Source organism: Entelurus aequoreus, linkage group LG01 (genome assembly GCF_033978785.1).
Source record: "Entelurus aequoreus isolate RoL-2023_Sb linkage group LG01, RoL_Eaeq_v1.1, whole genome shotgun sequence".
Taxonomy (NCBI): domain Eukaryota; kingdom Metazoa; phylum Chordata; class Actinopteri; order Syngnathiformes; family Syngnathidae; genus Entelurus; species Entelurus aequoreus.
Genome location: NC_084731.1, coordinates 3,517,826 through 3,536,839, shown reverse-complemented (window position 1 = coordinate 3,536,839; position 19,014 = coordinate 3,517,826). Strand labels below are relative to the sequence as shown.

General features: G+C 43.2%; 1 protein-coding gene across 1 annotated transcript in view; it reads right to left on the bottom strand.

The window, feature by feature from the left end:
- The window catches only part of LOC133653171 (ubiquitin carboxyl-terminal hydrolase BAP1-like), a 37,285-nt gene that overhangs the window by 8,967 nt on the left and 9,304 nt on the right, over positions 1-19,014 (bottom strand). Inside the window, exons 6-11 of the mRNA XM_062052247.1 lie at positions 13,702-13,763; positions 13,486-13,628; positions 13,291-13,369; positions 13,087-13,210; positions 8,819-8,957; positions 8,592-8,743 (exon numbers count right to left, since the gene is read on the bottom strand). Coding sequence (XP_061908231.1) covers positions 8,592-8,743; positions 8,819-8,957; positions 13,087-13,210; positions 13,291-13,369; positions 13,486-13,628; positions 13,702-13,763 — 699 coding nt within the window. The remainder of the gene's footprint in view (positions 1-8,591; positions 8,744-8,818; positions 8,958-13,086; positions 13,211-13,290; positions 13,370-13,485; positions 13,629-13,701; positions 13,764-19,014) is intronic.

The window sequence follows — 19,014 nt, the reverse complement described above, 5'->3', positions numbered from 1 at the left end:
GGGGTTTCTGGCAACGGGAGCAGGTTTGAATGGACTGGAAGCTTTTAGCTAGAACCCTGCACGGCAGCAGCACAGGGTATAGGTCGCTAACAGCTCGGTTGAGTGGAAGCTGTTTTGGGCAGACCCCTGTGTGTTTGAGCAGCCTTATTTAGGGACGGCACTGCCTACCTCAATTGAGGACGGGCCTAGAAAAGGTGGCCTAAAAATTCTCGCCTGGATAGGATACCGCACCTATCGGGCCATTCCATATACCTGCGGTCGAAATAAAAATAAAAATAAAAAATCATGCAACTTGAAACTGGCAATATGGAATGTAAGGACTCTCCTGGACTCGTACGTCAGATCTGACAGACCTCACAGGAGAACTCCTTGGTTGCTGCAGAGCTGAATCGCTACAACATTGACATTGCAGCCCTGAGTGAGACCAGGATCCTGGATGAAGGCTCTCTAACTGAGGAAGGTATGGGCTACACATTCTTCTGGAAAGGCTACCCCTCAGGAGGACAACATCTGCATGGTGTAGGACTGGCCATCAAAAACACACTGCTGCCAAGACTCACTGAAACACCTGTCGGCATTAGTGAGAGACTAATGACCCTCCGTATCCCCCTGGTGAGGAATCTCTACGCCACACTTCTCAGTGCTTATGCACCAACCCTGCCATCTGAGAATGAGGTAAAGGATTCCTTCTACCAGTCACTTGATGAGGCTCTCTGCCAGATCCTCAAGAATGACAAGATTTTCTTGCTTGGGGATTTTAATGCCCGAGTGGGACAGAACAACAGAATATGGAGTGGAGTACTTGGCAGACATGGAGTTGGTCAGGTTAACTCAAATGGGATGAGATTGCTTACTCTCTGCTCAGAGCATAACCTGACCATAACCAACACCATCTTCCAGCAGAAGGCTAAATATAAGACTTCACGGATGCACCCCCGTTCTAAACATTGGCACCTGATAGATTATATCATAGTGAGGCGTAGTGACATCAAAGACGTCCTCATCCCCCGTGCCATGAGAGGTGCAGAGTGCTGGACAGATCATCATTTGATTATGACCAATGTCTACATGCAAGTGCGCCCCCCCTTGAGACGGCGAGGACCCAAAAGGAAGAAGCTAGACTGCGCCCGCCTGGAAAACCCTGATCCAAGAAATGACTTTCGCCGCTCCCTGGCTGAGAAACTTGGGGAGGTGGAGTCTTCCTTGAACTCTTCTGAGAACTCTATCGACCAGAACTGGAACTCTATCAGCTTGGCTCTCTATCAATCATCAATCAATGTTTATTTATATAGCCCTAAATCACAAGTGTCTCAAAGGGCTGCACAAGCCACAACGACATCCTCGGTACAGAGCCCACATACGGGCAAGGAAAAACTCACCCCAGTGGGACGTCGGTGAATGACTATGAGAAACCTTGGAGAGGACCGCATATGTGGGTAACCCCACCCCCTCTAGGGGAGACCGAAAGCAATGGATGTCGAGTGGGTCTGACATAATATTGTGAAAGTCCAGTCCACAGTGGATCCAACACATCAGCGAGAGTCCAGTCCATAGTGGGGCCAGCAGGAAACCGTCCCGAGCGGAGACGGGTCAGCAGCGCAGAGATGTCCCCAACCGATGCACAGGCTAGTGGTCCACCCGGGGTCCCGACTCTGGACAGCCAGCACTTCATCCATGGCCACCGGACCTATGCAACTCCCCCTCCCAAGGGACAGGGGAGAAGAGGAGAGAAGAAAAGAAACGGCAGATCAACTGGTCTAAAAAGGGGGGTCTATTTAAAGGCTAGATTATACAAATGAGTTTTAAGATGGGACTTAAATGCTTCTACTGAGGTAGCATCTCTAACTGTTACCGGGAGGGCATTCCATAGTACTGGAGCCCGAATAGAAAACGCTCTATAGCCCGCAGACTTTTTTTTTTTGGATCTGGGAATCACTAATAAGCCGGAGTTCTTTGAACGCAGATTTCTTGTCGGGACATATGGTACAATACAATCGGCGAGATAGGCTGGAGCTAAACCATGTAGTATTTTATACGTAAGTATTAAAACCTTAAAGTCGCATCTTAAGTGCACAGGAAGCCAGTGCAAGTGAGCCAGTATAGGCGTAATATGATCAAACTTTCTTGTTTTTGTCAAAAGTCTAGCAGCCGCATTTTGTACCAACTGTAATTTTTTAATGCTAGACATAGGGAGACCCGAAAATAATACGTTACAGTAATCGAGACGAGACGTAACGAACGCATGAATAATGATCTCAGCGTCGCTAGTGGACAAGATGGAACAAATTTTAGCGATATTACGGAGATGAAAGAAGGCCGTTTTAGTAACACCCTTAATGTGTGACTCAAACGAGAGAGTTGGGTCGAAGATAATGCCCAGATTCTTTACCGAGTCGCCTTGTGTAATTGTTTGGTTGTCAAATGTTAAGGTGGTATTATTAAATAGATGTCGGTGTCTAGCAGGACCGATAATCAGCATTTCCGTTTTCTTAGCGTTGAGTTGCAAAAAGTTAGCGGACATCCATTGTTTAACTTCATTAAGACACGCCTCCAGCTGACTACAATCCGGCGTGTTGGTCAGCTTTAGGGGCATGTAGAGCTGGGTGTCATCAGCATAACAGTGAAAGCTAACACCGTATTTGCGTATGATGTCACCCAACGGCAGCATGTAAATACTAAAGAGTGCAGGGCCAAGAACCAAACCCTGGGGAACTCCGCACATTACCTTGACATAGTCCGAGGTCACATTGTTATGGGAGACGCACTGCATCCTGTCAGTAAGATAAGAGTTAAACCAAGACAAGGCTAAGTCTGACATACCAATACGTGTTTTGATACGCTCTAATAAAATATTATGATCGACCGTATCGAAAGCGGCGCTAAGATCAAGAAGCAGCAACATAGATGACGCATCAGAATCTATCGTTAGCAATAGATCATTAGTCATTTTTGCGAGGGCTGTCTCCGTAGAGTGATTTGCCCTGAAACCGGATTGAAAAGGTTCACAGAGATTGTTAGTCACTAAGTGTTCATTTAGCTGCTGTGCAACAATTTTTTCGAGAATTTTGGAAATAAACGGAAGGTGGGAGACCGGTCGGTAGTTTACCATGAGGTCAGGATCGAGGTTAGGTCTTTTGAGCAGAGGATGAATAACCGCTTTTTTGAATGCTAGGGGAACAGTGCCGGAGGAAAGTGATAAGTTTATAATATTTAACACTGATGGACCTAATAATACAAACAGTTCCTTGATAAGTTTCCCAGGAAGTGGGTCAAGTAAACATGTTGTTTGTTTTATCCCACTTACACGCTGTAATAATTCCTCTAATGTTATTTCATCAAAAATAGAGAGACTATTTTGGAGGGCGGTATCCGTCGTATAAACAGTCGTATTTGTGTTAATAGAACCCAGTTGTAGCTGGGATGCGTTGTCTTTAATCTCCTTTCTAATGAGTTCAATTTTCTTATTAAAGAAATTCATAAAGTCATCTGCCGAATGGGTGGAGCTACTGGGAGGAGTCCCTTGTTGGGTTAGCGATGCTACTGTACTAAACAGAAATTTAGGATCGTTTTTGTTGAGGCGGATGAGATTTGAGTAGTATTTAGCTTTAGCTAAGGTAAGCATGCATTTATAAGTTATTAAACTATCACTCCATGCTTGATGGAAAACCTCAAGTTTAGTCGCGCGCCATTTGCGTTCCAGTTTTCTACATGATAATTTCTGGGCTTTAGTTTCTTCTGTAAACCATGGGGTACGCCTTTTAGGGGCCCTTTTTTGCTTTAGCGGTGCTATACTATCAATAATTTTGCGCAAGGCATCGTCAAAGTTGTTAGTGAGGTTATCAATAGAGCCGACATAATTTGGGAATGGTGCCATTACCGAAGGCAGTAGGTCAGCAAGAGTCATCGTTGTGGCAGCATTATTGTTGCGGCCGCTATAGCAGTTATTATTATTATTAGCTTGTTGACGATGAGTCAAAACTTCAAATTTTATAAGGTAATGATCGGACATTACTTTAGTATATGGAAGTATCATAACTTTGGAGGTGGTGACACCCCTGACAAGCACTAGATCTATTGTATTACCGTTGCGATGCGTGGGTTCATGTATTATTTGTGTAAGACCACAGCTATCAATTATGGTTTGGAGCGCCACGCACTGAGGGTCCGATGGGGTATTCATATGGATATTAAAGTCCCCCATTATGATTATATTGTCTGCGTGCGTCACTAGATCAGCAACGAACTCTGAGAATTCACTGATAAAGTCCGAATAGGGCCCAGGGGGGCGGTAGATAACAGCCAGGTCGAGAGGTAGCGGTGTGACAGACCTCATAGTAAGCACCTCAAACGATTTATATTTATTATTTAGGTTAGGGGTAAGGTTGACATTTTCATTGTATATTAGTGCGACACCCCCTCCCCTTTTAAGAGGACGGGCAACATGCGCATTCGTATAGTTAGGAGGAGATGCCTCATTGAGCGCAAAAAATTTGTCTGGTTTGAGCTAGGTTTCGCTAAGACCAATGACGTTAAGATTGTTGTCTCTAATGACCTCATTAACTAATAACGCCTTGGGAGACAATGATCTTATGTTTAAAAAGCCCATATTATAGGTATTGGGCTGTTTTGACGAGTTTTTGTTAAGATTATCCGTAGTAGCAATATTAACAACGTTGCGTTTATTATGCGTAGTGCACTTTAAATAGTTTCGACCATATCTAGGAATTGATATGACAGGAATTTTCCGATTGGGCTGCTGCCTCATAGAGGCAGCAGCCAAAACAATCGGCTTCAGGAGCAAGAACCACCAAGACTGGTTTGATGAAAACTCGGACACCATCCATGTCCTGTTGAAGGATATGCAAAGCACACAGGGCAACCCTAGAGAACCCTTCATCCAGTAGCGCCAGGCAGAAATGGCATAGAGCTCAAGGAGAAGTGCAAAGGGCTGTTAGGAGGATGCAGAATGAGTGGTGGAGAAAAAAGGCACATGAAATCCAAACCTTTGCCGATAAAAATGACATGCACAACTTTTACAATGCTGTCAAGAAGACCTACGGCCCAACAAACCGCTGCATCACTCCCCTGAAAACAGCAGACGGCCTGTCAACCTTGAAGGACCAACCTAGCATCCTGCTGAGATGGGCGGAACACTTTAGTACCCTGTTGAATCAGGAATCTGATGCAGACCCCACTGTTCTGGATGAACTGCCTACACTTACCGTCATGCACAATCTGGACGAGCCCCCAACCTTCCTGGAGGTCCGATCAGCTACCTGCTCCCTCAAAAACAACAAATCCCCCGGTAATGACAACATCCCGGCTGAACTACTGAAGCAAGGAGGATACTTCTGCACAAGAACATTGCACCAGTACATCACAAAGGTCTGGGCTAAAGAGAACGTGCCACAACAATGGAGAGACGCCAATGTTGTCACTATCTACAAGAACAAGAGTGACAAGGCTGTCTGTGACAACAGTAGGGGCATTTCACTCCTTGCTGTTGTCGGTAAAGTTCTGGCAAAAGTGATGCTCCAGAGGCTGATTAATAACATCACTGAGTCGATACTGCCTGAATCACAGTGCGGGTTTAGAAAGAATAGGAGCACAGTGGACATGATTTTCACAGCTAGACAGCTGCAGGAAAAATGTAGGGAACAACATCAGGACCTATTCATGGCCTTTGTCGACCTCTCCAAAGCCTTTGACACTGTTCAGAGAGAACTTCTATGGGAAGTCCTCCTCCAGTTTGGCTGTCCCATTAAGTTCGTTAACATCCTCCGTCAGTTTCATGATGGAATGACTGCTCGAGTGACCATAGGAGGTCAAGAGTCTGCCCCCTTACCTGTACATACAGGAGAAAGGCAGGGGTGTGTACTAGCACCAGTGCTTTTTAACATCTTCTTGCTATGTGTTACCAAGCTTCTCCACAAGGAGATTGAGGACAGCAGCGTTGTGACAGTGGACTTTCGTCGAGATGGCAACCTCTTTGATATCAGGAGGCTTCAGGCTACCACCAAACTGCAGAGGGAGAGAATTGTTGAGATGCAGTACGCAGATGACTGTGTTCTTGTATCTCACAGCCCACAAGACCTCCAGTCTGTTCTTGCGGCTGCGGTGAGAGCGTACAGCAGGATGGGACTGACCGTCAACACCAGCAAGACGGAAGTAGTTTGCCGGTGGAGCTCCAACAAGCCATCTACATCACCTGTGTTCACTGTTTCTGGAGAACAAATAGCAATCGTTCCATCCTTCAGATACCTGGGGAGCATTATTTCTGATGACAACACTGTTGATAGTGAGGTCCAGAACAGGATCAAGCAGGCAGCGGCAGCTTTTGGGAGACTCAGGCGTCGGGTCTTCCAAAACAAGAACCTCCATCTCCACACAAAGGTCTCTGTCTATCAAGCCATCTGCCTCACTACCCTCCTCTACAGCTGTGAAGCCTGGGTAACCTACAGCCGCCACATCAAGGCCCTAGAGCAGTTCCACATACGCTGCCTTCAGCGCAATCTGGGGATCACATGGTGTGATCGTGTGCCTTATTCTGAAATACTCTCAAAAACCAACTGCAGGAGTATTGAGGCCATGATCACCCTGCACCAACTACGATGGCTGGGCCACGTGGTAAGGATGCCCTCAGACCGCCTGCCTCGCAAAGTGTTATACGGCCAGCTACACCATGGTTGTCGCTCTGCTGGAGGGCAGAAGAAACGATATAAAGACCAGCTGAAGACTGCACTAAGGAAGTGTAAAATCAGACCTGAGGCCCTGGAGGGTGTGACTGCTGATCGTAACACCTGGCGTCAGCTGTGCCAGGATGGCACCCGCCTGCTGGAGGAGGATAGGACAGCCAGGAGACAAGAGAGAAGACTCAGGAGGAATACACCTACGTTTGCCGTTTCTACCACCACCACCACATTTACATGCCCTACCTGCAGTAGAGTTTGTTTATCCAGGATAGGGCTATTCAGCCACCAACAAACTCACCGATAGAAGTGGATGTCGTCATCGGACTCGATGGACAACCATAAGCAAGCAAGTGTGTTACGGACAGCAAAGCCCTGTCTGTCTGTTATTTCACTTGACCTTTTTCTGTGTTGATTGAGCGGTGTTGAAGCAGCAAAAAAGACATTATGTTAAATGAAGAGTTTCTGTCTCTGATAGTTGATATAATAATGTAACTGCATCATAAAGCTTACATGAACTCCATGGTGTTCAGGGATGAATAGTCTCTCCTATTGCTATTGTACTATTTTTTCAGCTATAGTTACATTAATCATTAGTAATGGAGCAGCCTAGTTTTGAATGGCAGGGTCCCTGCCACCACATGTTGATAAAAATATAACATTTACATAATAAAAATAAACTACAGGCTTCCAAAATGCTGTAATAAATTAAGCATGATGAGTTGACTTGAAACTGTTTAATGTTGCACTTTTTATATGTAGAAGAAAAGTTTTGTCATTTTATTTAATCTGAGCAACAACTTGAGGCAGTTTAATGTTGATTAACGTGGGCAGAATTATTATGTTCCCAATGTTAAAAGGATAAAGCCATTGTTTACAAATTTGGTAAATAAATAACCAAAAAATGTGTATTTTGTTGTTTTCTCACTGTACCGAAAATGAACCGAACCGTGACCTCTAAACCGAGGTACGTACCGAACCGAAATTTTTGTGTACCGTTACACCCCTACTATTTACATTGTAGATTGTCACTGAAGGCATCAAATCTATGAATGAACACATGTGGAGTTATGTACTTAACAAAAAAGGTGAAATAACTGAAAACATGTTTTACATTGTAGTTGCTTTAAAATAGCCACCCTTTGCTCTGATTACTGCTTTGCACACTCTTGGCATTCTCTCGATGAGCTTCAAGAGGTAGTCACCTGAAATGGTTTTCACTTCACAAGTGTCATAGTTTTGATGCCTTCAGTGACAATCTATAATGTAAATAGTCATGAAAATAAAGAAAACGCATTGAAATGTACTGTATTAAACACATATATACACATATACATACATATATGTACACATTTACAAAAACACACATATATGTTCATGCACATATATACATATACACGCATATACATATGTGTACATACACATACGTATATATACATATATGCATATGCATATATACATACATACAGTATATAAATACATATAAATATATACAAATGTGTATATATATACACACATTTACATATACATATCAATACATGTATTCATCCATGTACACATTTACATTTACATACATACAAACACATTTACATACACACACACACACACGCACACACACACACGCACACGCACACGCACACACACACATACATTTATATTAAGTATATAAATAAATACTTAGCACACACATGCGTACACTCACACACATATATGTATATACACACACACACACACACACATATGTATATGTATTGGTATATACACCTGCACAAATACATCATTTTAACAAAATGTGGCCACCAAGTCAAAACGTTTAGGGTCCCTTGTGCTAGTTCTCAATCATTTCATACTAGCAGGTGATGGCACATATGATTGAAAAGCCATGAACTCCCCTCCCCCTACCTGCATTGGGGACTTGGCGTAATTGTGGTTGTCGAGGAAGGCAGGCAGACGGTTGGCGACTTGCTGTGATGCTCCTCCGGGTGCTTTCCCAATGACCTTAGCATTTCCTGAAGGGGCGTCTTTAGTTTGACCTCTTGACTCATCCGCCATGTCTAAAAGCAGCAGATGTATAGTAAATCCATCAGTGTAACATCATGAACTATTCACAAAAATAGAAGAATAGGCACCAGAGGAAGCAGGTCCGGTGCCTTGGGATATAACTGGCTCCACATCGGCCTCTTTCTTCAGTGAAGTGGTGTTGCCGTCTGGCGTGGACGAATCATGCTTCTTATCATGGGCAAGTTCAGACTGGGTGAGTCGGATCATCTGCAGATTTAAAAAAAACTTATTTTCAATTGTAATGATGTCATCCTCTGATTTGCATAACTTGGGATGGACACATTATAACAAATACTACACATGAATAAATGTACAGAAAGCACTGATATTCAAAGAAAGGAACCATATTGATACCCGTCTGAAATCAGAAAAAAAAATGCATCGGAAATCTCCAATATAAACAGTCCTGCAGCGTGTTTACTTGTGCAGAGCTGGACAGTCAGTTAACATCTAAAAGTCCTCCAATAAGCACACAAGGTTGGTATTTTCTTCTATATTAATCAAGTCATTTACAAAAGGTAAACATGGTAGGCTTTAGGCTACTAGGCGCTTGCAGCTACACAACATCTAGGCACACAATAGCACACAAGCTAGACATACGTAATACGTATCCTTCATTGAACAAAACAGCACATTTGTCAATATAAACAAGAATCAAATAATTATAATTGCATATTACTTACACATGCAAAGACTCCAAGGCAAAAGCGTATTAGTAAGTGTCCAGTAACAAACGTGTCCACATCACTCAACCTAATGAATTACTGTGGCCATTATGTGTAATCAAAAAACAATTAGCACTCTACTCCAACTTAAATAATGGACGGTTAATAATAAATAGGTTCATGTTTTTCATACCTACCATTGTTCTCTGTTCCATTTCACTTCATTGAGCCGTATTTAACATTCCACACTACAAAATAAAAAAAGTATGTATGATTTCTGCTGATATCATATTGGCTCAATAATGGTATCGGCCAATACTTAAGGCTACAATATTGGTATCTTATCAAAAGTTAAAAAGTTGTATTTGGAGACCCCTATTTATTGGTATCGCAATTTCAACTTTTTAATGGTACTGTAGCGGTTGCTTTAAGGACATAATTCACCACACCTGTTTACTTGACTTTGTCGTCATTACTCACTGCCATTGTTCTATTGCGCACATAACAATGTTGTTCTTGTTTACAATTCATATATGCAGCTAAGAGTGAGTAATTCGGTGCGGTCCCTTTTAGCGATCATCAAGAGTTTTATCCAAAGGTGGGGGGTTTGTTGTGACCGCCATTTTGAGTCGCTTTATGTTAAAAGATCATTCTGCTCTTTGGTTGAATAAACGGAGCACACGTTTGTGTGTCAAAGATATTTCAAGTTGTCTTGCTTTCGCGTTACAAGCGCAACACTGGTGACCCCAACATTTCACTGAACGCATTCAGTGAATATTATCGACCATGACGGCGAATGCAGTTTTACTGAAGCTGCCTGAGTTCTGGGAATCTTCCGGGACTGCATGGTTTGCCCATGCCGAAGCACAGTTCGCGCTGCGTGGTATCACTGAGGACGACACAAAGTTTTATTATGTAATTTCCTTCCTCAGGAGTGCAACGACGACGAGAGTGGGTAGCATCCTTACGCGTCCACCGGATGTGAACAAGTATCTCAAGTTGAAGGCTCACCTCTTAAAGACATTCAAACTTTCCGATGCGGAGAAAACTAGCCGCATTTTGAACTTATGGACGAAATGCGCGACCTCTTAAGTGAGCACAGGCCTGGTTTCCTCTTCGTGCAGCTTTTCCTGAAACTCCTGCCCTCTCAGATGCATGCTGCTTTAGCCAACACTGCCATCTCAGACTGCCGCAAACTCGCTGCTGAAGCAGATAAGTTCTTTTTAGCCTGCCAACCGACCTATGTGGCTGCATTCTTTCCGGCTGGGGATGAAAGGCCCATGGCAGATACTTCCACTCTCGCTGCTGCTGCTGCGCCCCCCCAGGCGCCAACTGGATTCTGGACTTTGTTTTTTCCATGCAAGGTTCGGAACCAAAGCCAAGCGGTGCCGTCCCCCATGCAGTTTCAGTGGACCGCCGCCGGGAAACGCCAGGGCCGGCACTCAGCAGTGGCCATGAGTGTCGGCACTGCTGGTCCACCCCTCTGATATCCCAAAGACAGCGGTCATCCCCCAATGGGCCTGTTCAAATTTTTACGGATGCCTCTTGGCCTTAAAAGCGCCTCAAAGAGTTTCCAGCGGCTGATGGACTCTGTTTTACGTGACTTGCCATTTCGGTTTGTCTACTTGGACGACAACCTTGTAGCGAGCACCTCTCAGGCCGAGCATATGACCCACCTCAGGGCTCATTATTAACCTGGCGAAGTGCCAGTTCGGGTTGTCTGTAATCGACTTCCTTGGACATTGCGTCACGAAGTGCAGGGCAGTTCCCATTCTAGCGAAGGTTGTTGCCATCGCAAACTTCCCCCGCCTGCTCACGGTTAAGGCACTTCAGGAGTTCCTTGGCATGGGAAATTTTTACCATCGTTTAATCCTCCGGGCCGCTGACCTCATGCGGCCGCTGTATGATGCTCTTAAAGGGGCTGCTCCCAAGCACATGGTGGACTGGTCTGACGCGCAGCAAAGTGCTTTTGTGGGAGTCAATTCTGCTCTAGCGAACGCTACTCTGCTGGCGCACCCATTACCTGATGCTCCAATTACAATCACCATGGACGCTTCAGACTATGCTGTAGGTGCAGTGCATGAGCAGTGGGTGGGTGGCACTTGGCAACCTTTGGCTTTCTTTAGCAGGCAGTTGCGCCCCTACGAGCGGAAATATAGCATATTTGACCGTGAACTCCTTGGCCTCTATCTGGCCATACGCCATTTTCGTTTGCTGCTAGAAAGAAGGCATTTTCCAGCTTTTGTGGACCACAAACCCCTCACTTTAGCGATGGCCAAGACGGCCGAACCGTGGTTGGCTCGGCAACAGAGGCACCTCTCCTACGTCTCCGAGTATACGACGGACATCCAGCATCTTGCTGGTAAGAACAATGTCGTTGCTGAATGCCTCTCCCGAGCCATCACGGGCGCTGTCCATGTGGGGCTTGATTTTGCACAGATGGCAGTTGACCAAACCAACAACCCGGGCATCCGAGCTCTGAAGGCTGCAGCCCCAGGGCTACAGTTGTCTGAGGTTCTATTTGAGGACACAGATATTGCGCTCCTTTGTGACATCTCAACGGGTCGGCCACGGCCCCTTGTGCCTGCCTTTTGGATGCGACGGGTGTTTGACTCGATCCACAGCCTTTCCCACCCTGGAAGGAAACCTTCCCAGCGGCTGGTAGCTGCAAAATTAGCCTCGCATGGACTGAAGAAGGACGTCAGAAACTGGGCTGACACATGTGTGGCATGCCAGCGCTCAAAAGTGCACTGCCACACCAGGGCTCCACTGGCACCGTTTACGGTTCCGGAACGCCGTTTTGACCATGTCAACGTGGACCTGGTCGGGCCTCTACCATCTTCACGCAGCTGCACATAGCACGGTGGACCGGCTTAAAGCGGCCCACTTGGATCTTAGTCAGCCAGTTACCATGGCGGTACCCCCGCGCCGGGGTCGTCAGGCCCGCTCTGCCTGCGCCCCATGATAATGTTTTGCATCTTTCTCTGCGGGCTCCCGGGACCTCCGACAGGGCAGATTTCCTGTCGGTTCCCCCTGCAGACTCCCCGCCATTTGTACCAGTCCGGCGCACCCGGTCTGGTCGGCCCTTAGGTGCCCCTGTCCATTGACTGTTTTGTTTTTTGTGATGGCGAATTCTGGGGGGACGTGTGTAGCGGTTGCTTTAAGGGCACAACTTATCACACCTGTTTACTTGACTTTGTCATCATTATTCATTGCCATTGTTCTAGTGTGCACATAACAATGTTGTTCTTGTTTACCATTCATATATGCAACTAAGAGTGAGTGTTTCGGTGTGGCCCCTTTAAGTGACCGTCAAGAGTTTTACCCAAAAGGTGGGGGTTTGTTGTGACCGCCATTTTTAGTCGCTTTATGTAAAAAGATTATTCTGCTCTTTGGTTGAATAAGTGGCGCACACATTTGTGTGTCAAAGAGATTTCAAGTTGTCTTGCTTTCGGGTTACAAGCACAACAGTACGCCTTTTTGTTCTCTATAGTAATTCCATTTGTAGAATGTGCCAACATAACTGAGCTGTGGGCCCACTTTGTGTTGTTTGCAACCAGGAGACACAAATTCAACACACAAAAATGGGAGTCAATAGAAAATGTTGTCAAAGAATGAATAGAAAGATAAACCCTACGTAAAAATCCTCTCAGCTAATTGCACAGCCTGACCTTCTGCAGACCCTCCAGAATAGTCTGTCGGTTCTTCTTTAAAACCCCCAGTTTGGACTCGTATTTCATCCTGCGATCCGGCACCACTGCCATTAAGTTGAAGCGGATGTCGTGATACGGCTCACTGAGAACAAGAACAAGAACAAAATAATCCTGAGTGAGAAGCTGAGAAGAAGATATTAGTAGGGACTCTTTGACACTCACCCAGCAGTGGCCAGGCCGATCCTCTCCATGATGACCCGCCGAGCTTTATCCGTCCATTCCTCTTCCTCTCCCCACGGCCCTAAAATTAAACAACATAATTGTCAATCAATTCTATTACTTATTTTAAGCATCCAATGAGCCAAAATGCTGCCAACTGGTCAACAAATGCATGTTGGGGGGGCCTTCTAATCTCACCATGGTCAATCGGGTAAGCCTTAAGGCCATCGAGCTCAAAGAGGCGATCTTTGATGGGCACATAGCTGACAAAGTGGAAAGCCTCCATGGTTCGCACGGCACTGATCCCATTCTGTTTCTCGGGCAGGTGGCGAGGCTCCGGTCTCCATAGAAACACACAGAGAAAACTGAAGCGATTCCAACACAAGGAAGCAGGAAAACGTAGCAGTAACATACCTAGCATGGCTGTTGTGTGCTCTGGCCAGCTCTGGGGCATTTCCAATTGCATATCCTTTACTCTGAAAAACACATTGTATTTTCAAGTTAAAGGCCTACTGAAACCCATTACTACCGACCACGCAGTCTGATAGTTTATATATCAATGATGAAATCTTAACATTGCAACACATGCCAATACGGCTGGGTTAACTTATAAAGTGCAATTTTAAATTTCCCGCGAAACTTCCAGTTGAAAACGTCTATGTATGATGACGTATGCGCGTGACGTCAATCGTTGAAACGGAAGTATTCGGACACATTGTATCCAATACAAAAAGCTCGGTTTTCATCGCAAAATTCCACAGTATTCTGGACATCTGTGTTGGTGAATCTTTTGCAATTTGTTTAATGAACAATGAAGACTGCAAAGCAGAAAGCTGTAGGTTGGATCGGTGTATTAGCGGCTGGCTGCAGCAACACAACCAGGAGGACTTTGACTTGGATAGCAGACGCGCTATCCGACGCTAGCCGCCGACCGCATTAATGATCGGGTGAAGTCCTTCGTCGCTCCGTTGATCGCTGGAACACAGGTGAGCACGGGTGTTGATGAGCAGATGAGGGCTGGCTGGCGTAGGTGGATAGCTAATGTTTTTAGCATAGCTCTGTGAGGTCCCGTTGCTAAATTAGCTTCAATGGCGTCGTTAGCAACAGCATTGTTAAGCTTCGCCAGGCTGGAAAGCATTAACCGTGTAGTTACAGGTCCATGGTTTAATAGTATTGTTGATTTTCTGTCTATCCTTCCAGTCAGGGGTTTATTTCTTTTGTTTCTATCTGCAGTTAAGCCTGATGCTATCACGTTAGCTCCGTAGCTAAAGTGCTTTGCCGATGTATTGTCGTGGAGATAAAAGTCACTGTGAATGTCCATTTCGCGTTCTCGACTCTCATTTTCAAGAGGATATAGTATCCGAGGTGGTTTAAAATACAAATCCGTGATCCACAATAGAAAAAGGAGAGAGTGTGGAATCCAATGAGCCAGCTTGTACCTAAGTTACGGTCAGAGCAAAAAAAGATGCGTCCTGCACTGCACTATAGTCCTTCACTCTCACGTACCTCATCCACAAATCTTTCATCCTGGCTCAAATTAATGGGGTAATCGTCGCTTTTTCGGTCCGAATCGCTCTCGCTGCTGGTGTAAACAATGGGGAAATGTGAGGAGCCTTTCAACCTGTGACGTCACGCTACTTCCGGTACAGGCAAGGCTTTTTTTATCAGCGACCAAAAGTTGCGAACTTTATCGTCGATGTTCTCTACTAAATCCTTTCAGCAAAAATATGGCAATATCGCGAAATGATCAAGTATGACACATAGAATGGATCTGCTATCCCCGTTTAAATAAAGAAATTTCATTTCAGTAGGCCTTTACAGGTCCCCTAAAGTGTAAAAGTCACTTTTTAATGATGTTCGAACAGTAATATGTTTTGTTTGGGCCTGTTTATGAGCACTAAACAAACAAATCTTTTTTTTTTTCTTCAGTTTTCAAGTCCAAAAACCTCTTTTCTACTGAACATGATACTACCCCTAATCCTAGTTTATACGCCTATCACTTCATTTAGGACGACTTTGTAAACAGGTTTCTCTACACATCTTACAATAAACTATCAGTCGGGTACAAATATGGGAGCCAAGTCTTACATACTCATCTTATAGCAATAGATTTCATTTACAGCTGCCTTGCACTTAAGATTTTTGCGGTGCTTCCTTGTTAGTTTTTTGGCTGGTAAAATGTATTGTTGTGCAGCATAGGGGCAGCTCCACCCACGTGAATTGTGGAAAGATTTTACATCGCTTTCCCCACAACCCAGAAAGAAGACAAGTATGGTAAGTGAAGGTTCGACGTCCACATTAGAGAGCCCAACTCCAATGTCTTGTGCGATGTAAACACACAACACAGCGTCTGCGTTTTGTTTAGGGAAGAACACACAAAAGCTAATACAAAGAGTAATATCAGAAGTTAATGCATTTAAGAGACAGTTTGACAAAAATAGACTCTTTGTATCTCAGTGAAACTAAAATAATGCTATTCGGTAACAGTGGACAGAGAAAGAGTAAAGTAAACCACATTTTGGGTGTAATAATAGATGAGAAAATGAACTGTAATCAAATAAACAACATAATGTGGCAAGAAATACATTAATAATGAATAAAGCAAAATATGTTCTGGACCAAAAATCACACCATATGCTCTACTGCTCATCAGTGTTACCATATCTGATTTATTGTGCAGAAATATGGGGAATTAACTACAAAAGTAAACCTATTCACTTACCATGTTACAAAAAAGAAAGATCAGTTAGAATAATACAAAATAAGTGATACATACAGTGATTACAAATACTTTGGAGGCAGCCACCACATTTGACATACATGATTGTTGGTCCAAATCTAATAAAGATTTTGGCAAAATGAGGGTAGTAAGTAATTTTTTTGGTCGTTCTGTGTATTTTTTTACGTTTATTGCGCCGGGTGCGTGTTTAAGTGCCTGATGGTCACTAAACGCTGCAAGAATGTAACAGCAGAGTGCATCAAATATGGCCACAAAATTATACTTTCACGAAATGTAAGCATATTGTACGTTTATGAGCTGGAGTATGTTTAAAACTACATATACCAGGAGACATATTATTTTGGTTTATTTCATCAGAAAAACTAATGAAAACTAACAAAAGAACAGCAGTTGCATGCACCCGGGCACAGCCGCACACATCCTTGGTAGAAGTCATGACGCCTGTTGTTTAGTTGGCCAGACACTTTATACACGACTCTGGGCTCTATAATGCAAAACCAACTTTTCTTACCTATTGGTACCTGCTGTTGTGTATTTGCCTCAAACCGTGGAGACATTGTGGAGATATTTATAAAACAATCTTGCCTTTTTTCATACTTCTGGGAAACGAGCCGTTTAGAATCTGCCCGTTTGGTGACGTTGTTCCCATTGGTGACGTCAGTGGATTATCCATATATAGTATAAATTTACCCAAAGGGCTTTGTGCCGGTCCGCTATTGTAGTCCGCCGCTGTAGTCAATAAGATCCTTTTTTTTTTCCTCTATTCTTTTGTTGTGGGGTAGACTAGTTCGTACATGGACATGCATTCTTCGCTACTGCCATTTCTAATACAAAGTAGCGTATAGTTCTAACCTAATGCGTCAGTAGACTCGCTTTGGAAGTGCTAAAACTACAAAAAATATGGTGGGGAGAATACGCATTCGAAGTGGAGCCACGTAAATAAGACCCCCCACAAAAAAAACCACTGGAAAACAGTCTGTAAAACATAATATATGCAAAACAAATTCAAAATAACCACCATTACCTGTTATGTAGACCACAATGAAGTGTTTTAAATGTAGAAATAAAATATCATTATATGACCCCTTTAAAACATCTCAGATGCACATACCACAGCTAACCTGGGCACCCATTACAATTAGGGATGGGTATCGTTTGCGTTTTCACTAATACTAGCACCAAATCAGTACTTTCAAAAGATTCAAAAGATTTTCGGTGTATGTATCCTACAAATTGTTGTTTTCCCTTTATTTATTTGTTTCTTTTTTCTCTTCACTTAGTTTGGTCATTCACTGTAAATATTGATAAAAAAAACAAAAAAAAGAAGCAATGTTAAAGCACAACACATTATATAATAAAATAATAAAAGCAGTGAAAAAAACTAAATGAGTAGATTCCTTTAGCACTTTTTCGGTTTGGTTGCAACCGTTTTTATCGGCACTGGTGCCATTAGGTCGGTACCCATTTCTAATTATAAACGCATCCCTTCATTGATTTAGTAATATATCAGACATACAATGGCGTGTACTTTACCTTTAAAATCTGTGCACACTTGCACGGATCCGAGGAAACATAATGAATGTTTTTTTAAATGTGTGTTATAAGACACACGCACAAGCATCTACATCTGCACGATAACAAACACACTTAAGTCAATACTTTTATATCCTGTTTTGCGTCATGGCAAATTATGCAAATAACACCAGGGTTTTCCCTTGATTGCCACTGTATATGTGGCGGTGGAGTCGTGTTTAGCGGCGTGGAGGGGGCATGGTCAATATGACATCATCATATATGACATCATGATCATTTTGATTTGCAATGATGCATATATCTTCTTTAAGAAGGCTAAATAACTTATATATAATTAAAAACAAATATGTTATTAGTTATTAATAACCAGTGTTGGGTTAGTTACTGAAAACCAGTAACTAGTTACAGTTACTAGTTACTTTATTTCAAAAGTAACTCAGTTACTAACTCAGTTACTTACACCAAAAAGTAATGCGTTACTGTGAAAAGTAACTATTTAGTTATTTCTTTTTTTAAAGCTCCCATTAATGCCCTTTTAGCCTTCATTCAGTATTGTTATTGCACTGGAGAATAATACAATGTGTTGATCAACTTGACATGCATTTGCATCAGTGAACTCTGCTAAGCAATGTGGTCTACATACAACACACAAAGACAAAGATATGTTTCAAAGGGCCAACTTATTTCAGGCCAGAACAAATTGACAAAACTATTTTAAATAGCTGCAACATAACATACATAAGTAACAAACAGCATAATAACAACATAGCTGTAAACGAAATACGTACTTTAACTTTATTTTTACATACCAAAGCCTAACCAGGCGTTTTTTCTCTCAAGGAATTCTGAAATAAAATCATGTCTGAAGCCCAGAACACTCTACACATTTCCCCAGTTTTAGTTTAGAGATAAGGAAATATTGGCCTGGCCCACTAGGATCCCTCTTTATGTTTGTGAATTTTATTTTTTATACATTTAGAGCGATGTGATAATCAAACACTCTAGAAGTCTAGAAATAAAGAGTATATGAGAGAATTGACACAGTGTGTGTACTATAATTCATAATAACATTGATTTTGATTCAATATTATGTTTTGAGCAATGACAGTTTGAAAGAAAAAAAAACAGCTTTGTTTTATTAGTCAACATTGCAACTTTTTATAAATTACATTTAACCTTTAAGCTTTTTTATTTCACTTTTGTTATGTTTTTGTTTATTTTAATAGTATTTTTAGAAAGTGCTGTGGGCCTTTAAAACATTAGCTGTGGGCTGCAAATGGCCTCCGGGGCACACTTTTGACACCCCTGCTATAGATAATAAAAAATTAAATCTGATAAATCCATCGGTAAAAAGCTGAGCCTGGCGACGCATGCGTGTTAACAACTCTCTCGTTCTCTCTGTCTCCGCCCCTCCCTCACGAATGCTGCTGCGCGCACCCCTCCCCGAGTCCCCT